The 25136-nt window shown below is 42.0% G+C and overlaps 1 protein-coding gene across 4 annotated transcripts; it reads left to right on the forward strand.

The window, feature by feature from the left end:
- Window positions 1–1308: 1308 nt before the first annotated feature.
- Window positions 1309–22669, forward strand: PARL (presenilin associated rhomboid like). 4 transcript variants are annotated; one of them, XR_012160819.1, is made up of 10 exons: window positions 1309–1586; window positions 3113–3305; window positions 4330–4470; window positions 7008–7056; window positions 9467–9562; window positions 10842–10991; window positions 11537–11607; window positions 13000–13101; window positions 14561–15089; window positions 15772–15871. XR_012160819.1 is itself a non-coding variant. In XM_073360059.1 (10 exons), the coding sequence occupies exons 1-10, from the start codon at window positions 1516–1518 to the stop codon at window positions 22494–22496; spliced, it is 1086 nt and encodes a 361-aa protein (XP_073216160.1). In that variant the 5' UTR covers window positions 1318–1515; the 3' UTR covers window positions 22497–22669. The 4 variants fall into 4 exon arrangements, 3 of the variants coding, with proteins under 3 accessions (XP_073216161.1, XP_073216162.1, XP_073216160.1); XM_073360059.1 differs by lacking the exons at window positions 14561–15089; window positions 15772–15871 and adding exons at window positions 19907–20004; window positions 22382–22669 and having other exon boundaries at window positions 1318–1586; XM_073360060.1 differs by lacking the exon at window positions 15772–15871 and having other exon boundaries at window positions 14561–15764.
- Window positions 22670–25136: the final 2467 nt, after the last annotated feature.

Here is a 25136-nt window from a genome sequence, read left to right on the forward strand (position 1 = left end):
CAACAGAACTGTCAGAAGCTGCTTTCTGTTTTATTAATGAAAGATGAGCTTGTCACATAATCAGAAGATTTCAGAAGATGGGTTTATACACACACATATACATACATATATAAATAACACAACTACTGTGAGCCCCAGGATAAAAAACTGCAAGAGTATAACAAGCCCCCAGCTGTAGTTTAGCAGAATTTGATTTTTATTTATTTATAATTCTGATGGATATCAATATGTATTTTAAAGATTTTTCTACAAAACTTTTTATCCATTAACATTTTCACAGTGCAGGAAATTATGGGGGAGTCGGACAATAATTATTTAATGACAGCTGTCGAGAGTCAAAAAGTTAAAGCTTTGCCACAAAAACAGACACCATCATCTGTCAACATATACAAGTAAAAAATCCTTAAATCAACCTCTAATATGTTCCCAAATAGCATTTTTCTTCCCCTCTCTGAGCTGTACATTTTGATTGTTACTGATGGAAATATTTTCCCCCAGGGCTTGCACGTGCATTTGGTGAAATCAATGTTTTCCAATATAAATTGATTCCCTCCTGTCTAGCTATGCCAACCAGGCTCTCATGCCTTGGGCCTTGCTGCAGGAGCCAAGCCCCACCAGATTTCAAGCCCCACAGGCCTGCAGGGCCTAGAAGAGGATGTAGGAGCTGCCATGGAGCTCCCCCAGGCCCAAGCTCTCCTGCTGCTGGGCTTCTGCCTCCCCCAGCCCTACAGTAGCTGCTACTCTCAGCCCCCAGGGTAGGGTGACCAGATGTCCCAATATTTGGGGCTTTTTCTTATAGAGGCTCCTATTACTCCCCCATCCCCTGTCCCGATTTTTCACACCTGCTATCTGGTCACCCTACCCCAGGGTCAGCACCCCTCAGTAGCAGACCCAGTAGGATCTCCAGCCCTCCCCAGGGGTCCACAAACACCACAGCCCTGCGCGCCTTCGGATGGCCGCCATCTTTAAAACAGCTTTTCACTTAAGCACCAAGGCGGGGGAAGAGGTAACATCAGCCTTCGAAAATGCCCCTCTCAACATGGCGGGCAAAGGGGAGCTCTGTGGTCACGTGGTATTGACTTTCTCAACATGGCGGCCCAGGCTGAGCGGACAATACCGGAAATGCCCTTCTCAACATGGCGGAGGTCGAGCTGGGAAAGACAGGCAATGACCCTCTCAACATGGCAGCTAAAGTGGGCTGTGGCCTATATCCTTCTCAACATGGCGGCTGTTGTTGACCGGAGTACCAGAAATAACCCTCTCAACATGGCGTCCGGTGAGCAACCGTGCAGTGTTTGTGGCTCGGTAGCTGCCGGCCAGGCCCAGCCCGGTCCCAGCTACGGCGGAGCGTGTGTGCGTGGGGAGGGCTGTCCTCCCCCGCACTGTAGGATGGCCGGGATCCAGCCCTTCCCGGTCCTCTTGTGACGCGCCGGGCGCTGTTCCCGGTTAGATGGCGGCCGAGGCTGCCGGGTGCTCCGGAAGCGCTTGAGGTTCGGGGCGGGCCAGGGTCGGAACATGGCGTGGAGCTGCTGGGTCCGGCTCTGCAGCCGAGAGGCGCTGAGCGGCCGCCGCTCTCGGGGCCACAGGTACGGGGGGCAGCGGCCCGCCCGGGACGGGGTCCCGGCTGAGGCCGGTGCGATGAGCCGGGAGGGGGGTCCGGGTGCTAGGCATAGGGGACGGGGGCGTGCCCCCGGTGGCTGCAGGTGGGGAGGGCCCCGGCGCCTTGCGGGCTGTCCCGGACCGTGCGCAGTCCCCGTGCTGTGTGAGGAGCGCCCCGGCTCCGAGCTGGGGGCTTCCGACTGGCGAGACCCAACCTGGCCTCTGCCCATCTCCCTGTGCCCTGGCGGGGCCCTGCCTCTGCAGCCGGCCGCGAAATGGCCCAGGCTCGGCCGGGGGCGCGTTTCAGAGGAAATGCGGAAAATCTCTTGAAAATCCGTCCAGGGAGTGGAGCCGAGCTGTCTAGAGCCAGTGTTGGGCCTAGGGGTCTCCCAGCCCGCACCTAGCGCCCCTTGGCTAGGACAGGCTCAGACACCCCCCCACACCCCGGGGCATTTAACCGAGTGAGAGGACTGTCTGTAACGGTACATACGTCCCTTGGTGGTAGTGCAGTGCTAAGATCGAGCGTTAAAATGAGGAAATTCCCAAAGTTGAAATTCCTTCAGCATTAACTCAAGCGCACTGCCATCCTGTGGTGGTATTTTAACCATATTACTTGATAACAAGGTAATGCACTAAGGCAGGGGTGGCAACCTGTGGCTCTGGAGCCACATGCGGCTCTTCAGAAGTTAATATGCGGCTCCTTGTATAGGCACCGACTCCGGGGCTGGAGCCACAGGTGCCAACTTTCCAATGTGCCAGGGGGTGCTCACTGCTCAACCCCTGGCTCTCCCACAGGCCCTTCCCCCACTCCACCTCTTCCCGCACCCTCTCCTGAGCCTGCCTGTCCTCACTTCTCTCTCTGCCCCCCTCCCCCCATGCCACGAAAACGTCTGATCAGGAGGTGCTGATCAGTGAGGCTGCCAGTGGGTGGGAGATAGTGGGAGTGGGGAGCTGATGGGGGGCTGCTGACATATTACTGTGGCTCTTTGGCAGTGTACATTGTTAAATTCTGGCTCCTTCTCGGGCTCAGGCTGGACACCCCTGCATTAAGGATTACACTTGAAGTAACACAAAATTAACTTGGCCGTTCCAGGGCCTGAAACTTAAGCTGCTTCCCAGCAGCTCCCCAGCCTTGGGAAATGAATGGTCTGAGTTGGTTTCATAACACAGTGAGGAACAGAGTTGAATCATGTTGCCAGCACTTTTAGCTAGTATGCTGATACCATGATTATTTTATTTTCGTATCCTTATGCAAGCTAGACTGGAAAATAAGAGGCTGAAACACACAATAGCTAGTTTCCCCGTTCTGTGAAGGGCAACGTAAATCCTGAAGCAGGGGAATGCAGGTGAAGAACACACCTCTTTACAGTTGTGTAAAGAAGTTAGCTGATCTATCTCCCCCTCCCTACCAAAAAGTTTCTGTAACATCTAGATAATAAGACGGTTTGGGTTTAAATAGCGATAGTTAGTCAACATTGACTTTGTATATGGCACCCATTTCTTCTTTTCCCAGGTTTACTTTATATACACAGCAGAGAAATGGATTCAAAAGAGTGCCACAAAAGACTGAACCTCGAAAACCAGACCAAGAAACTGGCTCCAAACCATACAAAAGTAGTCTGTCTCCTCCAGTACAGGAAACAATCTTTTATACGTCTTCCCCTTCGCTGAAGCATCTTGTGAAGCCATTCTTTTTCACAATTGGGGTAATTGTTTGTGCCATCATGTTACATGTATTAGAAGTAGCTTTGATGCGGAGTTACTTGTGCAGGTGACTGCAATAGAATTTGTGCATGATAAACGAGAGTATTCCATTAAAAATAATGCAATAAAATCACAGAAGCTTATTGCATGAGGCTGTATACCCATCACCATCAAGGTACCTTTTCTTAATTTTTTAAAACCGTTTTCTCAGAACATTTTTTTTTCCTATTTTAACTCACTATCTTCAGTGGGTTTGGTGGATTTCTTCCAGGAGCAGTATTACCAAATGGTTACCCCATTAATCTGGGAATTCCTGCTTAAATAGTCCTGTGTTTTTATAATCTGTACAGTGTCTTGCTTGCCAGTCCTAAGGGAGCTGCTATCCCTTTCAAAGGGAGAGAATATTCTTGAATACATTTCCCATACATATACTATTCAACTAGCTTCTTCTTGAGTCCTGAGTGTTGCCAGTACTTCTCCCTCTCCCGAGTAAGGTTAAAAAAAAAAATCATCCTGAAGCTAAACAAACTGGTAGCTGTTTTCGTATACTCTACAGCCTTTTTGAATCATCCTTGAAAGTCAGAGTGCCTTTCCTGTTGCATCCCAGTCAGTGTCCCATCCTCTGGTACCTGTTTCCCTTCTCCCTCCAGCCTGAAAGAAAGGGAATGAAGACCTCTCCTAACAAAGTAGAAAGGAGTGGAGGGTTTAGCACACTGACCCTAAATTTTGCAACAAGACTACTGATTTTTGTGGCACAGTATTATCTAATCCTGCCACTAACTGGCAGTTAGGCAGTAGCCTGCAATGTCTGGCAAAATAACCATAAAAAGAAGGCTCTTAGCAATATTGATTGTATTAGACAATATGTAATATATAATTCAGTGAGAACCTCACTTTTTGAATGTTTTTAATAGTATTCATACGTAAGTGCAGTAGGAGCACGTGCTATATTTTTTAACCTAAAATTGTATAAGAGTTTGTCTTCCATATTAGACTTTGGTTTTGAATGCATCTGATGTTACATAGTTTACAGGTTGTGCATTTGGATCAGCTGCTATTTGGCAGTATGAATACCTAAAATCCCGGGTCCAGAACTATTTTGATGAGGCTCGAGCAGATTGGATGGATAAGTTACGACCTCAGAAAAGTGGGGACTTCAGAAAGCAGGTACACAGAACATAACTATCTTGTGAATTTAAATATGGTCAGTACAGTGATTATAGGACTATAATAACATGTATTGCATATGAATAGTGTGCTTAGTGTTTTACTGAATATGATGCTTGACCTACCTCAGTAATGTAACCCTGGACGACTGCCACATGGTCAACGCTGGATACAACAAAGTAAAAATCAGGCATGTATTTTGATGCCTCTCTAGTATTGGTTGAATACAGTAATAGATATTTGTCTGTCTTATTTTATAGTGTCAAATTCTTGGCACTTTAACAACTTTTCTAATTAGTGCTGTATGGCAGAAATGACACAGGTTTGCATAAGAGGATGGTCTGTTCCCTTTAAGGGTCAGGGCGGTTGGGGCTGGGCAGCCTGCCCTGTTCCATTATCAGACCCAGTTGGGAATGGGTCAGCTGATTCCTATATAAAGGACTAGGAGAGCTGCAGGAAGGAATTTGGCTCCCCTGGCTGGCTCTGGAGCAGTGGGAAGAGATGCAAGGGGAAAGGCCACTGGTGCCATCCAAACTGTTTCGATCTGCAGGATAAATGTGTGTGTTACTCTGAGTTTTGTATTTAAAGAATGAAACTGGACCCTGAAGGAAGGGCCTGAACAGACTTTTGGGGTTGGCATTAGTCCTCTCTGGGCTGGGGGAGACAGGCTTGCAGTTTACAGTGTGCTATATGTTAATTCAAAAGGAAGCTGATTCACAGTTAGCACAGATGAAAACTAAACATTTGGGAGTGCTATCAAATAGATACAATAGCAGCCTGCTTCTTGCTCCCCCCCCCACCAAAAAAAAAAAGGACAGGAGACCAATAGTTCTTGGTATATCTAATACATCTTAAAATGCCACTTGCTTTTTTATCGTGTTAGAAAGCGTAGTATTGCCAACCCTCAGTGTTCAAAAATAATTGGCTTAAAAATCATGAGTTTTTTTTAAAAAGCATAAATATGAGATTCTTGTCTTCTTGGTTTTGAGCCTTTAAGTTTCATGTTTTCAAGCTTTTCTTTGCAATTATAAGGACTAGAAACATTTTTATAAATGAACATTAAAAAAAAAAAAATTCCCAAGTAAACACCTGACTCCAGAATTTGTGACTTTAAGACAAAGACCAAATATTGCTCGACTTATGATAAAAGTATCAGTTGGCAACACAATCACTTGCACTTTACTGTAATATTTTCATTTAAAATATAAGAAATGGGTTCTATACATTATGTCCACAGAGAGGTTGGTTCTCTGGCAAGCAGTAGAGCAGATCTGATTCCTAGTCCTGGTCTGTTTCTTCCACTATTAGTAGAGGTGAGTGTCAGGTGCAGAGGCAATGTGCCCTGAGCAGGATGCAGAGGAACCCTCTGTGTCCGTGATGTGAGTTGAATACACTGTAGTACTCCTGTCCAAATGCATGTCTTGTCATCTGTGTTCATATGAATGAGATGTAACATGAAAGCTGCCCCTTACGAGTATTTAGATATTGTGAAGAAAACAAGTTTAGTACTAAACTATCTGATAGGAAAGGGTTGCTGGATTCTAATTAACTATCTAAAATATAATAAACAAAACTACCATGTCATTGCTAATACATTTTTAAAAAATCCCCAGCCCTTATCTCCATCTGGTAATACAAGTATCCTTCTAAATTCAGCATCCAGTACTAGTTTATAAAGGCATGTAGGCTTTTTGTATTACACAAAATCATGTTTGCATAATGGCCATACTGGAGGACATGATGGGGAGAAAATATTGATGTGGGTTTATCCAGATCCTAAGCCAGATAATTAAGGAAATGGGGAGAGATGGAGTGATGACTTGAACAATTAACTGAAATCTTATTTGGTCACTTTTTGTCCAGCCTCTAGAAATAATATATGTAGCACCTCGGAGTGTTTTAAAACTAAGTATAATCAAACCAACAATTTAAAAAATGTATTTAAAAGGGACTATTAGAAGGGGACAGAGGGGAAAAAAGCACATTTAAGAGCTGCCTGTGGTCATAATACATTTTTCTAGAGGGTTTCTTAGAGATGGAGGGAGGGATGGGCTGAACTGGATACAAGCGGGAGTGACTGTCACATCTTGTGAGCTGCTTCTGTAAAAAATGACCTCTGGCACAAAGGTGGACTCTCAAAGGTGGGTGGTGTGAGACCACAAATAGCTGTCAGCAAGAGGCTCAGCCTAGGAGATAAACAAATATTGTGGGCTAGATCTTCATTGGTATAAACTGATATTGTTCTTTGGAATTCAGTGGAGCTATGCTGTTTAATACCATGTAAGGACTGGATCTTTTTCTGTAACAGGATATTTAACTGAAAGAAGAGATATTAAAAAATATATGAACAGAAAATTAACTTTTCTATAAAAAAACTAACAGAATGAATATTAGAAACGTATATTTACTCAATCCTTCTGTTAAAAAGAACTTGATTTTTATGTATTTATTTAAGTAGAACCTTATGTGATTTTTCAAATAGTTCTGAGATCCTGGCTATTTTGGGAGGTCTGTGAATACTACTTATTCTCTTTCAGGTTAACATGTGGTGGAATAGCCTGAGTGAGGGTCAGCGGACTGTGACAGGTTTGTGTTAGCTTACAAGTATTAGACATTCACAGGAAGAGAATTATGGCAAACAGGTACAGTATGTCACAATAGATGGCTTTCATACCATGCTTATCGATTGTAAGAAACAAAGCAAATCTCTGTACGTACATGCTATTTTCATTCCCCATCTGCCTCTGCTACCCATTCCTTCTCACAGAACATATTTCTTGTACGTTAAATGAAATCTCCACTAACTTGTTTGGAATATTGTGCAGTATTAGAATCTTCTTTCTACTACATGTATAGAAGTACAGTAAAAATTGAGCATGAGGGACCCTCAGAAGCAGCATAGTAAAGAATTTCTATAACCTTGCCAGAGCCTACCAGCACAAACTGTGTTGAATAGTAGTTGTCCTTCAAGTTAACAGCTTTCTCGTGAGAGGCAGATTTACTGTGTACTACTGGGTAAAATAGCTATCTTTTCCTTTTTCTGGAAATGTTCTTTGTCATCCAAGGAATATCATGCAATTTTATGCACCATAACCAGAAATAATAGAAACATATTGTAATTTTTCTTGATGTGTTGCAGCATAAACTCACTGCTTCCTGTTAATGTATCATGACTGCATACACAATATTGCAAACAGGAGGTAGCTATCTTGTTGTGTATCAGATTTTGTTACATAATATATAGGTATTTATATTTAACAGGAATAACCTGGAATCTGCTTAATACAGAATTTTTGAAATCCCATTAATAGACATCTCACAAAGCTATTCAGATTAAAGAGAAAAATAGATGAGAAATAGCTAATTTATGGCATTTAATCTAGAACATGCTCCATGTTATGTATGCTGTATGTAAAAATATTTGAGTACCTGAGCAGATTTCTATTAACCATATTGGAGCCTAAATAACCAGTAAAAAGAAAAGGAGTACTTGTGGCACCTTAGAGACTAACCAAGTACTCCTTTTCTTTTTGCGAATACAGACTAACACGGCTGTTACTCTAAATAACCAGTGTTTCCATTTGTCATAAAATATATATTTATATAGAAAAAGTAAATCTTTAAGGACAAAATATTTAAATTGGTTTCAGCCACTTTCTGCCTCATTTTAAAGGATTGCTCAGTAGTCTAAAAATAAATTGCACTTAAGTCTTGAATGTTTAGGGCAATTATAGCCACATTAAAGAATTTCAGCTAAATATAAGGTCCCATCAACTGGTTTTTATACAATATTTTGGATTACTCTTAACATCCAGTTTAAGCTTTTATTATGCCAATATTCTGTCTGGAAAAATGAGGTGGAAAATTAATCATGCATAGTCTCTGGTGAGTCTCAATATATGGTTAATATTTATATTTAAGGCCCTACTTGAATTGCAGGATGGTTGTCAAAAAATCGCGGCTGAATTGCGGACAAGTCATGGAAAATTGCAGAAAAGTAATAACGGACCTTATTTGTAGTAATAAAGCCCATTGTTACTGTTCCGCAAATTTCCACTGTCGGCAGCCGCCCAGGGCTCCCATTGTCAAAATTGAATTTCCACAATATTGCAAATTAAATAGGGCCTTTTACATATTACATGTAAATTTAACTGGTGTACATTGAAACGTTTCAAACATACTTATCTGCCATGTTGCACCAGAACAGATTTGGAATTATTTTGCAAAAATTCCTTGTCGAGGTCTTCTATAACTTGGTGTTGTTGACCACATAATGAAATCTTTGGTTAATAAGAAAGCACTGTAGCATAGGATAGACTCTCTCTTAAAGCTAAAAGCAGCTCGTTTGAGTTCAGCAGGAGTCTTTCAGATAAGTCATGAAAATAAGGAATCTAAGTTTTTACAAGGAAAGACATTATCTTCCCCTCCCCGGTAATGCCAGATTTATAATATAAACCATTCAGATCTTTAAAAACAGCTTTATGTGCTTTCCAGGGCCAAAGCTATATTTTAATTTGGTTTTAGGTGTCTGCAAATACTTGGAAACCTGCAAGGATGTAAACTTTCATCTGTCTGCTCTCAATCATTTACATTCTTATCTAAATTATAACATAATCAGAATTAAAACTTAGTAAGTAAACAACAGTTTGTAAATTACAAAGACAAATTTGTAGTTAGTTGCAGATTTCTTGGAAGTGACTCACTGGACAGTATACATGTGTGTATTTTGTGCAACTAAAGGAATGCTGGTTTAGATACAAAATGTGACTTCTGTTAAAAGGGTGTTCATTGTGTAAAGATTTGTGAATTCCAGTTCATTTTTCTTAAAATCAGAAAATAAAATTTAAAATTGCCATTTTTATATGGGAGTAGCAAAGAAAAAAACAGATATTGTCTTAAACATGGCCCTGAAATTCTGAAACTTTGCTACCAAGTGCTTTGTTCTTGTATGTTATATTCATACTTTTGTCTCTAAATTGGATTTTTTTCTTTCTAGGTATCATAGCTGCAAATGTCTTTGTGTTCTGTTTATGGAGAATCCCTTCTATGCAGCGGACAATGATAACTTACTTCACATCTAATCCAGCCTCTAGTAAGTGTACTATGTGTGAGTATGTCTGTCCGTCCAATTCAACAGGCGGGTCTTGTGGAGGGGTAAATTATAAATAATATATTTATAGAAACTTATAATTTTTTTCCCAAAAACATCTTTGCTAGAGATTATAATGTCAAGGTTTTAAGGTCCAGTATCTTCAAGTGTGCCACGCGGAACAACAAATGGCTTATGTCTTTGCAAAGGGGGATTTCTCTCATAGTGGAATGAAGTCCTAGCTCAGTCCTGATTAGTACTCTTTCTGGTCTTTTGGGAGGAAACAAACCATTTTTATGGTTCTTAAAAAAGCTGTTTAAAGTTGTTCTTGATTTTTAACATTAATATTCCCTGCTGATAGGAATTAGTGGCCTGAGTGCAGGGGAGATGGACACCACCATACATGCAGAATGGTGTGCATTTGCTTATCACTGTATAACAATTGTATACTTGCCAATGAGCATGAGAGGGTTCCTACAAGTCCTTTGCCACAGAGCTGGCCTTTTCTCCACATGAAGGAGAATCTCAGCTTTCATTCGTGGTAAAATAGCCTTGAAAATTTTAACTGTAGGATCTAAAGGCACAAGCAGTTGGGGTCCATTTCCAAAATAGATACAGGGATGTGGAGGAACATGAGGGAGGAGGCTCTTCTGGTACCTCCCATCCCCTTACTCCTACTGTAGAAGTGGAAACCAGATGCTTGTGCCTTTAGGTTGGGATTTGGAAAGCCTAAGGGAATTAGACAACTAACTGAATTTCAATGGGAGTTGGACTCCCAGTTGACTTAGGGTCCTCTGAAATTTTCAGACTTTGAACTAGAGATTGGTTTCTATCTATTTACCTTTACCACTGCACTGAATAGGACTAGACATTTTTTAAAATGAAAGCTAAGATTCTCCTTCGTACCTTAACCTAAGCAGTAATAATTGGACACAACCCTCAATGGAAAAAAAGCGGCTTTCCCACTCTCTCTAAAGAATGGTGTGGAAGCTTTTGAAAAATCCATGTAATCTCTCCACAAGGAAATCTTTAATGTACTATTTCACATGGGTGACCGATTTCTTAGAAAATGTTGTATGCTTTAGCAGTCACCACACTGAATCTGATGCTCATTACACTTCTTGCATTTTACACATTTAAAGCTTATGAAATATTTAAGAAGTCTGATAACTATATTTTCTCTTGCTTGTGTTGTAAGTACTTATGCACACAAATGAAAATAAAAATACTAAAATGGCCTGTATTTGTTCTTCATTAACCACTAGTTTTCTTCTTCTTGTAGGAGTCCTTTGCTCTCCTATGCTGCTCTCTACATTTAGTCATTTCTCTTTGTTCCACATGGCTGCAAATATGTATGTGTTGTGGAGTTTTTCTTCAAGTATAGTTTCTCTTTTGGGACGTGAGCAGTTCATAGCAGTGTACCTTTCTGCAGGTAATTTTTCAAAAGATTAATTCTTTAAATAAATGTCATGACCATATTTATGCAGGTAGGAAGTGAGAGAAAGATTAATATAGCTGTAGACACTGATTCTTCATTCCCATAGGCTGTCATATGCCAACCCTGGTGCTTATTTTAATTATGTATTTGTATTACCGTAGTATCTAGTAGCCCTAGTCATAGACCAGGACCCCACTGTGAGGCACTGAACAAAAAACAAAAAGATGGTCCCTGCCCCCAAAGAACTGCTGCAGAACAGAGCACTAATCACATTGGAATGTTTCGTTTTCGGCTGTCAAAGTGCAAGCCTTGAATTTAAAGTCATGCTTCATCACTGAACTATTAGTTTTTAACAATGTCTTAGGACATCCTTGAGATGACAGCCAAAACTACAACCGTTTCTAGTCTCCATGCCTACCTCCTTGAAAAATTAAGTTAAAAAGTTAGTGTACAAGATGCCTCATGCAAACATTTAGGCGCCTCCTGCACCTCACTTACATTCCCGATATGGTTTCTGACAGTAATTTCACCTTTCTTAGGTGTTATCTCCACGTTTGTCAGTTACATCAGTAAAGTAACTACTGGAAGATTTGGACCATCACTTGGAGCTGTGAGTAGCACATGTTTTAAAATCCCCAAATCCTATATCTCATAACATCACTAAAACCAGTTTCAAAGCACTGTATTCCACAGCTTTCTTAGAAATCAGGGATATGTTGGCTTGGGAAGGCAGGCAGGAGTTATCAGCATTGAGAATAGTCACTCATTCCTGTGCAAGAACTGAGCCATCCTTTCAAGCCCTTGGTACCAGCAGCCCAGAACTAATGCTGCTAAATGCTAATGGGTTGTAAACTAGTGCTTAGCAGCAGGATCTCGTCACTGAGCAGATAAATTGTAGAACTGAACTCACTGTTTTATAAAGATTGTTACATGAGACTATAATGCATAATTATGCTCTAATTATTGAAAATCGTATGCTTTTTGAAGAGGTCACAAGAGATCATACGATCAGGGACAGTAGAAATTAACAAGTAATGCTGGTGAAATGTTTCCCATCAACTTCCTTCCCAAAAATATAGAACTTTTGCTTGAGCACACTCAATTTGTAGAATTTCTGAAGTTGGCAGGAGTGGTATGCTTATTTTCTCTTCTGCTTACATTTTTTCTAAATAAAAATACACAAAGCTTTGGGATGTTTTAAGGCACTCAACCAACTTATAGTAAGGGTAAAGTGAATTTGCTGCTAGATCAAGATTTATGGTTTTATTTGCATCGTGTTTTGGTTTTTTTAAAAAAACATTTTGTTTTTCAAATGGAGGAAGGAACTTGTTGGACAACTAGAGCTGCAGTTGATAAGTTGAATTTCAATTAATGCCATATACATATGGTTCACTTATCCTGCAAATCATTTGTATTTGCTACAGAGTAACTTTCTCACTGATCAGGTATTGATATTACCACACAAACTTACATACAGTTTAAGGTCTTGTCCATGCATGGACTTGGAAGATCCAATGGGCTTATGTTGTTAGAGGAGGGGTTTGATCCAGTTTCCTTGGCCAAAAAAGTTGTCATCTGCTGATGTCCAGCATGCTTTAAACTGAGTGGTTGCTTTCACCTTAGCTACAGTTATATTTCAGCAGTACTAGATTATATTTCTAAAATTCATTGGGATGAAAGGCACTATATTAACATCGGTTATTTATGATCATTACAAATGAAATGGTTTTCAGAAAAGGTTACAACTCGTTTTTTAGAGGTCAGACAATGAGGACATAGGAAGCAATTCTTTCAGCTTTTATACATTCAGATCTCAAAATAAAGCACTGATTTCTTGATTTATTTCTATACTAAACTTACCATACTGCTTTGTGCTTTGGGACTTGTCATAGGGCTGCATTGGAAAAGAAAGGCAGCAAGCAAAATAGGTCCACATACTGAAAAATAAATTTCCCTTGGGTAATATCTCAGCTCACTGTCATGTATTTTAATGTATTTTCAGTCAGGAGCTATAATGACTGTCCTTGCAGCAGTATGTACGAAGATGCCAGAAGCAAAACTAGCTATCATACTTCTTCCAATGTTCACATTTACAGCAGGAAATGTAAGTGCCTTTGAATATCAGATGAAATTATATACTTTAAATATTTTCCTTTCCCTACACTCCAACAGTATCTGAATGTCTCCTTTTAATATGAGTATACAAACAATATCTAATTTTTATTTAAATACATGGTCATGGCTTGAAGTCTTAGGGCCTGATTTGCTGTTGCTCTGAACTTTATGTAGTCATTTACACCAATGCAAAGTGGATATAAAATGTTGTCACTCTCATTTGGTAGAGTTCTGCACTGACTCTGTTCTCGTGTATAATGACTAGACAAGATGCAGAGCAATCAAGGATCTGGCTTGTTTTCAATTGCTTGTCTCTTGGTTATTTTTTTTAAATTGTATAGAGCTTAACTTCTAGATTCCTTCCTGGAGGTGTATTTCACACCAAATTCTTAAAGCTGCAGAAAATGGGGGTAGGGAAAGGGAACCCAATGCCTGTGAGAAAGTCTAACAAAATTGTGTACATGCACTGTGGGAACCTATTGTCATTCAAAGTGTGCCACATAGTGTATGGCTATGTTTGTTAGGGATAAACTGCAGGACCTAGTTACTTATTTCAGGCAACTTTTAAATGAACTGTGTGAAAAATAACTTGGGGGCGAATAAGAAAGAGGAAATCTGCAGAGGCAGATCTGAGAATTTAATTTTCCAAAAAAAATCATTTCTAATCACATTGCTGTAGATGCTTGTCTCCTGCTTTAGACGCTTCCTGCTGCTGTGTCTAAGAACATAAGTTTTAGGAACAGGAATAAATCCCTGGGGCTTTTGTGGCATATTCTTAATATTCTCATTCTTTGTTTCCTTTCCCCGCTTTTAAAAAATATATATATTTTAGAAACTCATTCATATATCTTGACTCCTGAGTTAAGATGCATAGTCATCTTTTTTGTATGCTACTGAACACTGTTTTAGTAATGATAGCTTAATTGCTGTATTTAAACCCATTTTAAGACAACTGGGTTTAAAATATGCACTGTAAGGGAATGAGTTTACTGAGATTTCTATCAGTTTTAAATTTCAAAGCATTTTTTAGGCCTTGTCTACACTGGCAAGTTTCTGTGCAGTAAAGCAGCTTTCTGCGTTGTAACTCCCGAGGTGCACACAGTGCCAGGCCACTTAGTGCACAGAAACCGTGCATTTGCAGTGCTGTAAAAAAACCACCCCAACGAGAGGCATGCAGCTTTCTGTGCTGGGGCTATAGCATCGTGGTGCCCGTGTAGACACCCTGGTCGATTACAGCGCAGTGATTGGCATCCAGGAGGTGTCCCACAATGCCTGTTTTCACTTCTCTGGTCATCGGTTTGAACTCTTCTAGCCTGCCCTCAGGTGACAGTCATCCCCACCCCTTAAATTCCTTGGGAATTTTGAAAGTCCCCTTCCTGTTTGCTCGGTGATGCATGCAGTGGTCTCAGCACATCTTTCAAGGTGACCATGCCTGCTCCATGCACCAGGTGATCCCCCACTTGGAGCAATGCCGAGCTGCTGGACCTCATCAGCATTTGAGGAGAGGATGCTGCACAGTCCCAGCTGCGCTCCAGCCATAGGAATTATGATACCTACGGACAGATTTCACAATGCATGGCAGAAAGGGGCCATGACTGGGACACACTGCAGTGTATGATCAAAACGAAGGAGCTGTGGAACACCTACCACAAGGCGCGGGAGGCAAACTGCTGCTCCAGTGCTGCGCCCACAAGCTGCCGGTTCTATAAAGAGCTGGACACAATACTCAGGGTCGACCCCACCTCCACTGCAAAGGCCGCTGTGGATACTTTGGTGGCTCACATGCCAGTTGGAGTGGACCAAGACAGTAGGAGGAAATCTTGAACGAGGATGTGGAGGGGAAGAGGGGCCCAAAGGCAGAGGACACCTTGGAGGTCAGAGATGCATGCAGCCAGGAGCTCTTCTCTACCCTGGAGGAGGCTAGCCAGTCACAGCTGTTGGAGCTTGGTGAAGTGCAAACAGGAAAGGAGGCCCCTGGTAAGTGGCTTTGATTTTGGGAATCACTGAAGAGAAGATGTTGGGGGCAGGAGGGTTGCAGAAAGCAGGGTTATGTCTGTATGATGCACATACCACCACATGCCTACTCTGAGCGGTGGAACAGGCTGTTGATTGACTCCCTCGCATCACAGGAATCTGCCTCAAAGATCTCCACAAAACTCTCCTGGAGATACTGGGCAATCCACTGCTGCATTTGGCAGAGCTGCTTTGTTTCTTGCCCCATTAAGGGTAAATTTCCCGTGCCAATCTGCCGTCATGTGGGGAAGGGGGGGGACAGGACAGGACCATTGCTGCACACAGGCGAGCCGCAGTCTTGGAGAAGACGCTCCCTTGATTCCCAGCTCACCCTCAGCAGCAAGATATCTTCCATAATGAACACAGCCTGTGGAAAATGTGGGGACAGGAATGATAACGCTCCCCCCCTTACAGTGCTGGCTCTCCCCAAGAGCCACGTGCCCAGTGTACAGTATGGTCCTGGAACACTGATTTCCCCTGCCCCTGTGGTTACTCACCATTTTGGGGGTCTTGTGGCTTGTGTGCTTGCCAGGGGTCAGCCAGTTATTGATAGGTATGTGAATAGCAGCTGTGTTTTAAATCATTGAATTGGTGGTCTGTCGCAAACAATACTGATTCTGTAAAATGTTGCATTTTGGCTTCACAGATATGACTTTGGGAGCCCAGCCTCCCTCTCTATTATCTCCAGCTGAACGGCTGCGCAGAATTAGAAAGAACTAAAGAGGACTTTCTGTATGATGTCATGATGCACTCTGCGGCTGAAAAACAAGAATTGAAGGAGTGGCGGGATGGCAAGAAGAGAGACCTAAATGAGAACACGGCATGCCAGAACAAAGCCACGGAGTGGCTCTTAAACGTTATGGAGCGCCAAGCAGACATGCTTCAGGTGCTACTAGCACTGCCAACCAAGCAGCTCCTTACTTGCCCTCCCCAGCAGCCGCTGTCACAAAACTTTCCCATGCGCCCCCCAGACACCGCCAACACACTCTTATCAACCTCCTTGTTCCAGTCTGTACACACTACATTCCACTCCTCCCCTATCACAGTCCAGCACTATGGACTCCCAGTATCCACTGCACTCAACACCCATCCCTCTGCAGTTTGGCCCTGCTGAAGTACAGCACCCACTGCACTGTACTCCAGAGGAGAAGGTTGGAAATGATACCTGGACATACACAAATCTTTTAACCGTTCCAGGACCCCACCTCCTCCTGGGACCCTCCCTTCCCTCATCCCCTTCAGTGCTGATGTGGGGGGGGGGTTGTCTCTTTCTCTCCTCCGGTTGTTGTTTTTAATAAAAGAATTGTTTTGGTTTGAAAGCAAACAGTCCTGCAAAGCAACAGGCAATTTTCTTAAACCTTCAGGGTGCATCGTCTGCACCAATCACAATCACCTCCTAGCATTACAAGCACTGCACTCTAGAGCATAACAACAAATATTAGTGGCTTTCAGCTTCAAATTGTTGCCTCAGGGCATCCCTAATCTTTATGGCCCGTGCTGTGCCTCCCTAATAGCCCTGGTCTCTGGCTGTTCACATTCAGCCTCCAGGCACTAAGCCTCAGTAGTCCAACCCTGAGTGAAGCTTTCACCCTTCCCTTCACAAATATTATGGAGCATACAGCATGCGACTATAAGCATAGGAATATTGTCATCGGCCAGGTCCAGCTTCCCATATAGGCAGCGCCAGAGGGCCTTTAAATGGCCAAAAAGCACAGCAGTTATTCTGCACTTGCTCAGTCTGTTGTTAGAACTGCTCCTTGCTGCTGTCAAGGTGCCCCGTGTATGGCTTCATAAACCATGGCATTAAGGGGTAGGCAGGGTCTCCCAGGATCACAATGGGCATTTCAACTTCCCCTACGGTGATCTTCTGCTTGCAGCTTCCTGAACAGGCCAGTGTTCCGAAAGATGGGTGCATGCACCTTTCTGGACTAGCCTGCTTTAATGTCCGTGAAATGCTCACAATGATCCACAAGTGCCTGGAAAACCAAAGAGAAATACCCCTTCTGATTAACGTGCTAGGTGGTCTGGTGCCAGAATTGGAATATGCATGCCAGTTATCGCCCCTCCGCAGTTAGGGAAGCCCATGTGTGCAAAGCCAGCCACAATGTCACGCATGTTGCCCAGAGTCACGGTCTTTTGGAGCAGGATGCGATTAATGGCCCTGCACGCTTCCATCAACACAAGTCCAACGGTCGACTTTCCAACTCCGAACTGGTTAGCGACCGAACGGTAGCAGTCTGAAGTAGCCAGCTTCCACAGTGCAATCGCCATGCGCTTCTCCAAAGGTAGGGCAGCTCTCATTCTTGTGTCCTTGTGCTGCAGGGCTGGGGAAAGCTCATCACACAGTCCCATGAATGTGGCTTTCCTCATCTGACAGTTTTTCAGCCACTGCTCATCATCCCAGATGTGTATGATGATGTGATCCCACCACTCAGTGCTTGTTTCCCGAGCCCAAAAGCGGCATTCCGCTGTGGTCAGCACCTTAGTGAATGCCACAAGCAATCTCGTGTCGTAGCTACTACACGTGGCGAGATCAATCTCGAATTGCTCTTGCCTTTGTTGTTTAAGGAATAACTCCGCTGCCACTCGTGATGTGTTAGTGAGAGCAAGCAGCGTATTGGTCAACAGTGGAGGATCCATTCCTGCAGCCCAAAGAAGCAGAGCAGAGTGCACAGTACAAAACTGTAGAAAGATGGCACCAAATGTGGACGGAAGCACAGGGATTGCTGGGATGTGAAGTAATGCATCATGGGGCTTTGGGACAGGACCCAGGATGCCCCGTGACCCCCTCCATCTTCCCATAACTCTTAGCGGCAGAAGAGGAAGAGGTGCTCTGTGAGAGAGCTGCCCAGAGTGCACCGCTCTGAATACTGCTGCAAGTGTGAACATGGTATTGCGCAGGCAGCTGATAGTGTGAACACACAACAGCGGTTTCCCTTTTGCGCTCTCTGAGTGGTGCTGTAACTGCCGGCCCTGTAACTCCACCAGTGTAGACACACCTCTAATCTAACCTTCAAGTCTTTCTTTAAACTTAAGTCTTGGAACTTTTGTTCTTACTGTGGGTTTTTTATGCAGATCTGTGTTGTAGTTTGCATCAACGCTTCAATTATCTCTTTCCTGAAACAGGTTTTAAAAATCATTTAGCTACACCCTGAGACACTAATGCCACTAGTTTATTTAATGAGTTTTTCTAACCTCCTACCTAGGGCACATCTTCACTGGAAACGTTAAAGCGCTGCCACGGCAACGCTTTAATGTGGCTTGTGTAGTTGTGGCACAGCGCTGGGAGAGAGCTCTTCCAGCGCTCTAAAAAAAACCCACCTCCACGAGGGGAATAGCTCCCAGTGCTGGTGCACGGTCTACACTGGCACTTTACAGCGCTGAAACTTGCAGCGCTCAGGGGGGTGTTTTTTCACTCGAACTCTAAAACAGTGTAACCGTATCTGAGTTATTTCACTGAAAACCTCAGATTAGTTTAATCTCCTACACTGCCTCCATCAACAAGTTTATCATTTAGTTACATTTTCAAACTTAATGTACACCTAAAACTTAATTCATGCTTTAGAGTTTAAAAAAACTATTAAAAAAAGTAGCTCCTTCATGAAACTTAATTATCCTTTGTCTGCAGTGTTGTACCCATGTTGCTCCCAAGATATTAGAGAGACCAGGTGAGTAAGGTAATGCCTCTTATTGGACCAACTTCTGCTGGTGAAAGAGACAAGCTTACGCAGAGTTGAAGAGCAGCTCTGTATAGCTTGAAAGCTTGTCTTTCACCAACAGATATTAGTCCAATAAAATATCACCTCACCCACTGTTTCTTTAATTACACTGTGGCCACAAAAAAACCCTTTAACCATAATAGTCCAAATGTGAGAATGTAATTCTGACTCTCAGAATTGAAGGCAATTAGTTTATCGCTGAGTACATATAATTAGGTACTAATTATTCTAGTTAATACTGTGGTAAATATGCAAACTGTTTCTCCATGTTACTGCTAGTGTATAACCCAAGAAACATGCACACTTGTATAAGTCTTAGGGCTTATAGTTAGTAAATTGCATCCACTAAAGGGTGACATACTGTTATCAGTACTTCTGCTTATACAGTAATAACCATTCTAGAATACCCTGTTCTTCTACTCTTAAATAGGTCTGATATTTCATCCAGCATCGGTACTAGTAGTAAATACTCAGTGGGCGAGAGGTTGAGGATGCTGTCCCACACCTTCCATCTAGTAGAGGCAGAGGTGCATACCAACATGGTTGGAGGGGGCAGTATTTGGGAGCACAGACACAAATCTAGGCTGTTACTGCATAGAATGATTATGGCTTATATAGAACTGACCTGTGAATGAGATATTTGCCACACTTCCTTGATTGGTGTGATCTGTATGTAATGTTCCTTTTTACTAGTGATTTACCTCCTCTTCTGGCTTGACGTTGCAATAGAGCTGATATGTTTTTAAAATGTAATAAATGCACATTTTAGGTTTGTAGAATATTTTAATTAAATTATATTTACTGCCACATTCTTAGCCTCCTTTATTCTGTGGCTTCTGGTAGAAGTAGACTTCATGTATATTGTCTGGTGAGAAAACAGCAGGGCTAGAGTCTGCTCCTGTCTCAAGAGAAATCTTTATTTACGTAGTAAGTATTGTTGCATGTCATAGAGAATGTTCTGTTATTTAAATGTTTGCTTAATGGTAAATATGACACATTCCTACTGCTGGATATTAGAGACTGCTGCAGATTCTGCTCACACAATGCTTTGTTCATTTATAGGCTTTAAAAGCCATTATTGCAATGGACACCGCAGGACTTGTTTTGGGTTGGAAATTTTTTGACCATGCAGCACATCTTGGGGGAGCTCTATTTGGAATGTAAGTTTTTGTTATCTATTAACTTTATTGATTATGTGCAAACAATTCTGTATTTGAAAAAGAGAAAATATTTAAAACCTTCTGGTGCATTAGTTTAATGGAGGACACACTGGACTAATGAAAACATCTTTTCAACTGCACAGCTCAGTAAAACTTCCCATGTCTCAATGTATCTCTTCTTATCAGTTTGGGTGGGCTAGTGAGCAACTGTGAGATCTGCTAGGTCAAATTCCATTGAAAAGCTAGTAATTTTGTTCGTTTGGTTGCATTGTCTCCCTGTGTGAAGCCTTCAAAGATTATCGCTAATTGGGTTGAAGCACTAGAAAATGTAGGAAACAATTCGGCATGGTGAGGTGTTGAACTAATTACCTAATCTGTCTCTCTGTTCTTTGCTCTGATAGAGCTCTGGTCTTGTCTAACTCCAGAGTTCCCAACCTTTTTCTTCCTGAGCCCCTCCCCAGGCTCTCGCTCTCCACCACCCCAAAATAACATGCTATAAAAACTGCTCAGATGCTCAGGCTTCAGCTTCAGCCCTGGGCAGGGGAGCTCGGGGCTTAAATTTCTGCCCTGGGCCCCAGTCAGTCTAATGCCAGCCCTGCATGGCAGACCCTCTGAAACTGGCTTGCGGACTCCCAGGGGTCCATGGACACCCCGTTGAGAACCACTGGTCTAACTTACACCCTTAACAGTAAGAACCTTATTACACTTAAAATAAAACCCTACTTGATACTTAGTGGAGCTGTATAAGAGCACGAAGAACTCAATGCAAATGGCAAAAGTTTGCCCAGCAGTTTTGCAACTAGCTCATCAAAACATCTAAAAAGTCCTGAAGAAACTTATAAATTATCCCTTTCAGCCCCTTCCGCATGCCTCTTAGCTGACAGCACTGTAATCAGAATGATTGTTCTTTTTATCTAAAAATGGCCAGTTAGAAACTCATAGAATCTAAAAGAATCAGTGAATGCTTTCATCTTGCCCTGCAAATTTAGTTTCTTTCTCTTTGCTGTTTGTTGGACTCCTTAACACTAGCAAATTCTGAGCTACCGCATTCTCCTCACTACCTCTTCTCTTAAATCACTGACTAAAGCATTTGGTGTTAGCATATCATCTTGATTTGTCTATATCAGTGTTCATTATAATACAGCTTCTACACACACCATTGACAGATCTCTGATATTACACACAGGAGAGAGAAAATTAAGGCAACTGGGGTAAAAGTGGTCTCAAAAGCACATGTGCACTGACCGATTCCCATTCTCCTTTGCTGTCCCTCCCTCACACAGACCCACTCATTAGACTTGTAAATAATCAGTCCAGTCACTTCACCATTGAAGACCTAGGTTTGTATTCTAATTAGGTCACAGGTGAAATGAGTATTGTGTTATGTGCATAATCCCTTGTAGAAAATTGTCCATTCCACATAGCTTGGTGTGACCGGCAGTCTGTTCAGCAGAAGTTGAGGGCTGGTACAAAAGTGCTATTGCAAGTCAGGACTGAGATGCATTCGTAAAGAACTGTGGGGAGAACATTCTGCCTGGGTTCATCTAGCACTGTCAGTCTCTCCCTTACATGGTCCCTAACTTCACCATAATCTTCTGCTAATGCATGGTGCTGATGTTCATTTAAATGTCTGTGTGTTATGCCAGAAAAATTACTTCCAATGGATTACTTCTGCACCCATCCAGTTAGAGGAGGCAGTTTGCTTCAAATGAAGTGAGACTATTCTAGATTTTTTTTTCTGAGCTCATTTGCATATCAGGAAATGCCTCTACGGCAATATAGTTGGAATGCATTGACATAAGCAATATATACTATACTCTAATATTCTTTTAAGTGGAGTAGTACTTGGTGCAATTTTTTTTGGCTACAGGAGATAGAAATTTGAGGTGCTAACTACTGTTCAACTACATGGGGGCAGGTGGAAGTACAGAACTGTGTAAAAGCAGCAGAGTGTCCTGTGGCACCTTAGACTAACAGACTTATTGGAGCATGAGCTTTCGTGGATGAATACCCACTTCGTCGGATGCATTGTATTCACCCACGAAAGCTCGTGCTCCAATTCGTCTGTTAGTCTATAAGGTGCCACAGGACTCTTTGCTGCTTTTACAAATCCAGACTACCACGGCTACCCCTCTGATGCAGAACTGTGTAAGTTATTAGGAGTAAATGGAACCAGAAAGCTTACCTAAAGTTGTTGGTGTTTTCTTCCAAAAGCTTATCAAACTTACTTACCCTATTAATTTCTATTACTGCTTCTTCTGGGTTATCCCATCTATTACGCTGTTTAACAGATATTGCAGTTATCATTGTTCTATCTCTTTCTTAACTTTAGCTTTGCATGATCTAATTTCAGTTGAAATTTTGTTTTTGTTTTCAGGTGGTATGTAACTTATGGCCATGAACTCATATGGAAGAACAGAGAACCACTGGTGAAGGCTTGGCATGAAATGAGGTCTAAGAACCGAGGAAAAGGAGGTGGAGGATCTCACTGATTCTAATTTTACCGCCTGCTTATGCAGAAAATGGTGTGCTACTTGAAGACATGGAAGTGAATTGGTTCTGGAATTTTTTTTGCAACTCCACAGAACACCACTTAGGATGTGTAATTTCTAATGTAAACTACCCTTGCAAATAAATGCAGTTCAGCAGAGAATGAACTGATAAAGTTTATATCTGATTGGTTTATGAAGTAAAGGTGTGCATCATATTTTTAAAAACTATTTGACAAGAAGAAACATTTTTACTTAAGTGGCTGGAAGCTGAAACCAGGCACATTCAAACAATAAATTAAGCACAACTTTTGTTAACAGTGTTGGTGATTAACCATTGAAATAAACTACCAAGGGAAGGTGGAGCCACCCTCTCTTGATATCTTCAGATCAAGGCTGGATGCCTTTTCAGGAGATATGCTTTAGCCAAATAAGGTATTAGACTCAGTACAGGCATATGTGGGTGAAATTTAATGGCCTGTAATATAAAGGAGGTCAGACTAGATGATCTAATGGTCCCTTCTTGCCGTAAATTCTATGAATCTATGAAAAATACTGGCCTTCATTTAAATGTTAGTTGTACAGTAGCACTGACGCCTAGCCAAACTACATTAATAATGTTAAGAGTCTGGCTCATGCTCTGATGGCAGGCTCTTATTCAATGTATTCTAGCTTTCAGTTCTTTCTACTTCCAAGACATTATCAAACAATGCATTTAGAATTTGTCACTGGAGAATTTTTTTTGTCCTGTGAATGTAATTAGAACAATGGCCTGTTTCATGTTAGTTTGGATATTTTTGCCACGAGTTCTCACTGGAGACATTCCACCTTCAGCATTTCTCTCCCAGTGAACTGCATTCATTTAAAAAAAAAAAAAAAACTTTCCTGTCCTATAGTTTCATTTAGCATTACTTTGAGGATTCTAAAATAGTAGCGTATGGCTCTGAGCTCGCCCATGGATGGAGAAGATGAGAACATGAAGCTGCAGCAGAAACTTCTTTGCTGTTTTTCTCATCACAGGCACTCATTGATAACTGGATGAATTTGAGATTGATCTGGGGTTTGACTCAAGAATCAAAATGGCTCCTAGTATGTAAATACTGTGCAGCACTAAACTGGTGGTCTGTGGGGGGAAGGGGGGGGTTGTTTTGCAAATGACTAATGTGGGCCCCAATCCTGCAATCATAGCCATGCCAGGTGCACTCGTGCCAGCAGCCCTAATTGCAATGGAGCACAGAGGTCTGTCTGGGAGAAGTAATTTGCAGGATCAAGGCCCTAATAAACCAGTTACCTATCTTTACTAGATGGGTTACACTGGAATGAAAATGTCTTTTGTGACTATAATAAGCATAAATAAAACGTACACATTTTTACTTTGTAATGAGGCATTGTAGAAAATACATGTAATGTCTACTTTTCCTGTCGGTGAACTAAAGATGGTGCTAAATAGTACCAAACATAATAAAAGATGGAGCACAAAACTGATGTCAACTCCTTACCAACATATGCTGCTAACACCCAGTTACAGTCTTTGGTGCTTAATGTTATAAAACACAGGTTGTTTATATAGTGATGAAAAATACACCCGTGACTAATTTGAGGATTAAAAAAACAAGTTAATCTTAATTCTAAACTCTCAGAAAGTGATAGTTTAGTCTAATGTTGGGATCTAATGAATGTTTCTCGCACTGGTACTACTGACTCACGTGACTCAGAGGGAGCTCACTTTTCTGTGTGTACTCTTCCCATGTTTATTCCTCCTTTTTCTACTCTTCCTAGGGTTCTTCGTTAACATATTAAATCATACACACTTTTCAGGCTGCAGCCATACCTGTTATATCCAGTAGAGAGCAATAGTGCATCTAATGAGAAGCTATGTTGCACCCAGAAACAAAATGTTGCCGGGGGCGGGGGGTGGCAGGATGACAGCCTGCAGCCAACACCCTCCAAGTAGTTACACACAGACTTGCAAATCTAACCTTCTATGACTTAGTATCTGTGAAGTTTGGTTTTGGGGCTTGTGACAGCAGTGGTTGTCAACTTTTTCCATATGGGCCCTTGCTCCCATTTAATGTTCCACTCTTTTGATTTCCATTGCTCTTGCCCATCTCCCTTTTTTTTCTTCCCTACTTCATCTTTACTCCATTCTCTCCCACATTTCTTTACCTTCTCAACTTTTTTTTAGGTAGGGCTTAGGTAGCCCCGCTAGGCTGCAGCCACATATTATAGCCAGTAGTGTTGTACTATCTATCCAGTGGTGTATATATGCAACCTAATGAAGACAGATATGCAAACCTAGCCTTTTACTATAGTTGTAGATACAGAAAATCAGTTCTGCGGGGGTTAACAGTAATGCCTAAACTTATACCATGAAGACTTGATCTTTTCAGAGAAACTGAGTGCCCACAGCTCTAAATGGAGTTTTGGGCGCCCCCGCTTATAAATATCAGGCCCTAAGTCATTTGCAGAGCAGAGAATTGAACGTTGCTCTTCCTATGCTCTCTACCCACTAGACTTGCTGCATCCATTATGGTATTTCTATGCCCTCTTCACCTGCAAAAATGATGCAGACAGGCACTGAGCCATCTTTGGCCTGATTTGCAGAGGGGCGAAGTACCTGCAGCTCCCAATCACAACCGGATT

This window comes from Lepidochelys kempii, chromosome 9 (genome assembly GCF_965140265.1).
Source record: "Lepidochelys kempii isolate rLepKem1 chromosome 9, rLepKem1.hap2, whole genome shotgun sequence".
Taxonomy (NCBI): Eukaryota; Metazoa; Chordata; order Testudines; family Cheloniidae; genus Lepidochelys; species Lepidochelys kempii.

What these genes read in the sequence shown, in the direction of transcription:
- PARL (XM_073360059.1), top strand. Translation starts at nt 1,516, where the DNA reads ATGGCGTGGAGCTGCTGGGTCCGGCTCTGCAGCCGAGAGGCGCTGAGC. An exon ending in CATTCTTTTTCACAATTGGG is followed by an intron (nt 3,306 to 4,329) that starts GTAATTGTTTGT and finishes GATGTTACATAG; the next exon opens with TTTACAGGTTGTGCATTTGG. An exon ending in AGCAGTGTACCTTTCTGCAG is followed by an intron (nt 10,992 to 11,536) that starts GTAATTTTTCAA and finishes CACCTTTCTTAG; the next exon opens with GTGTTATCTCCACGTTTGTC.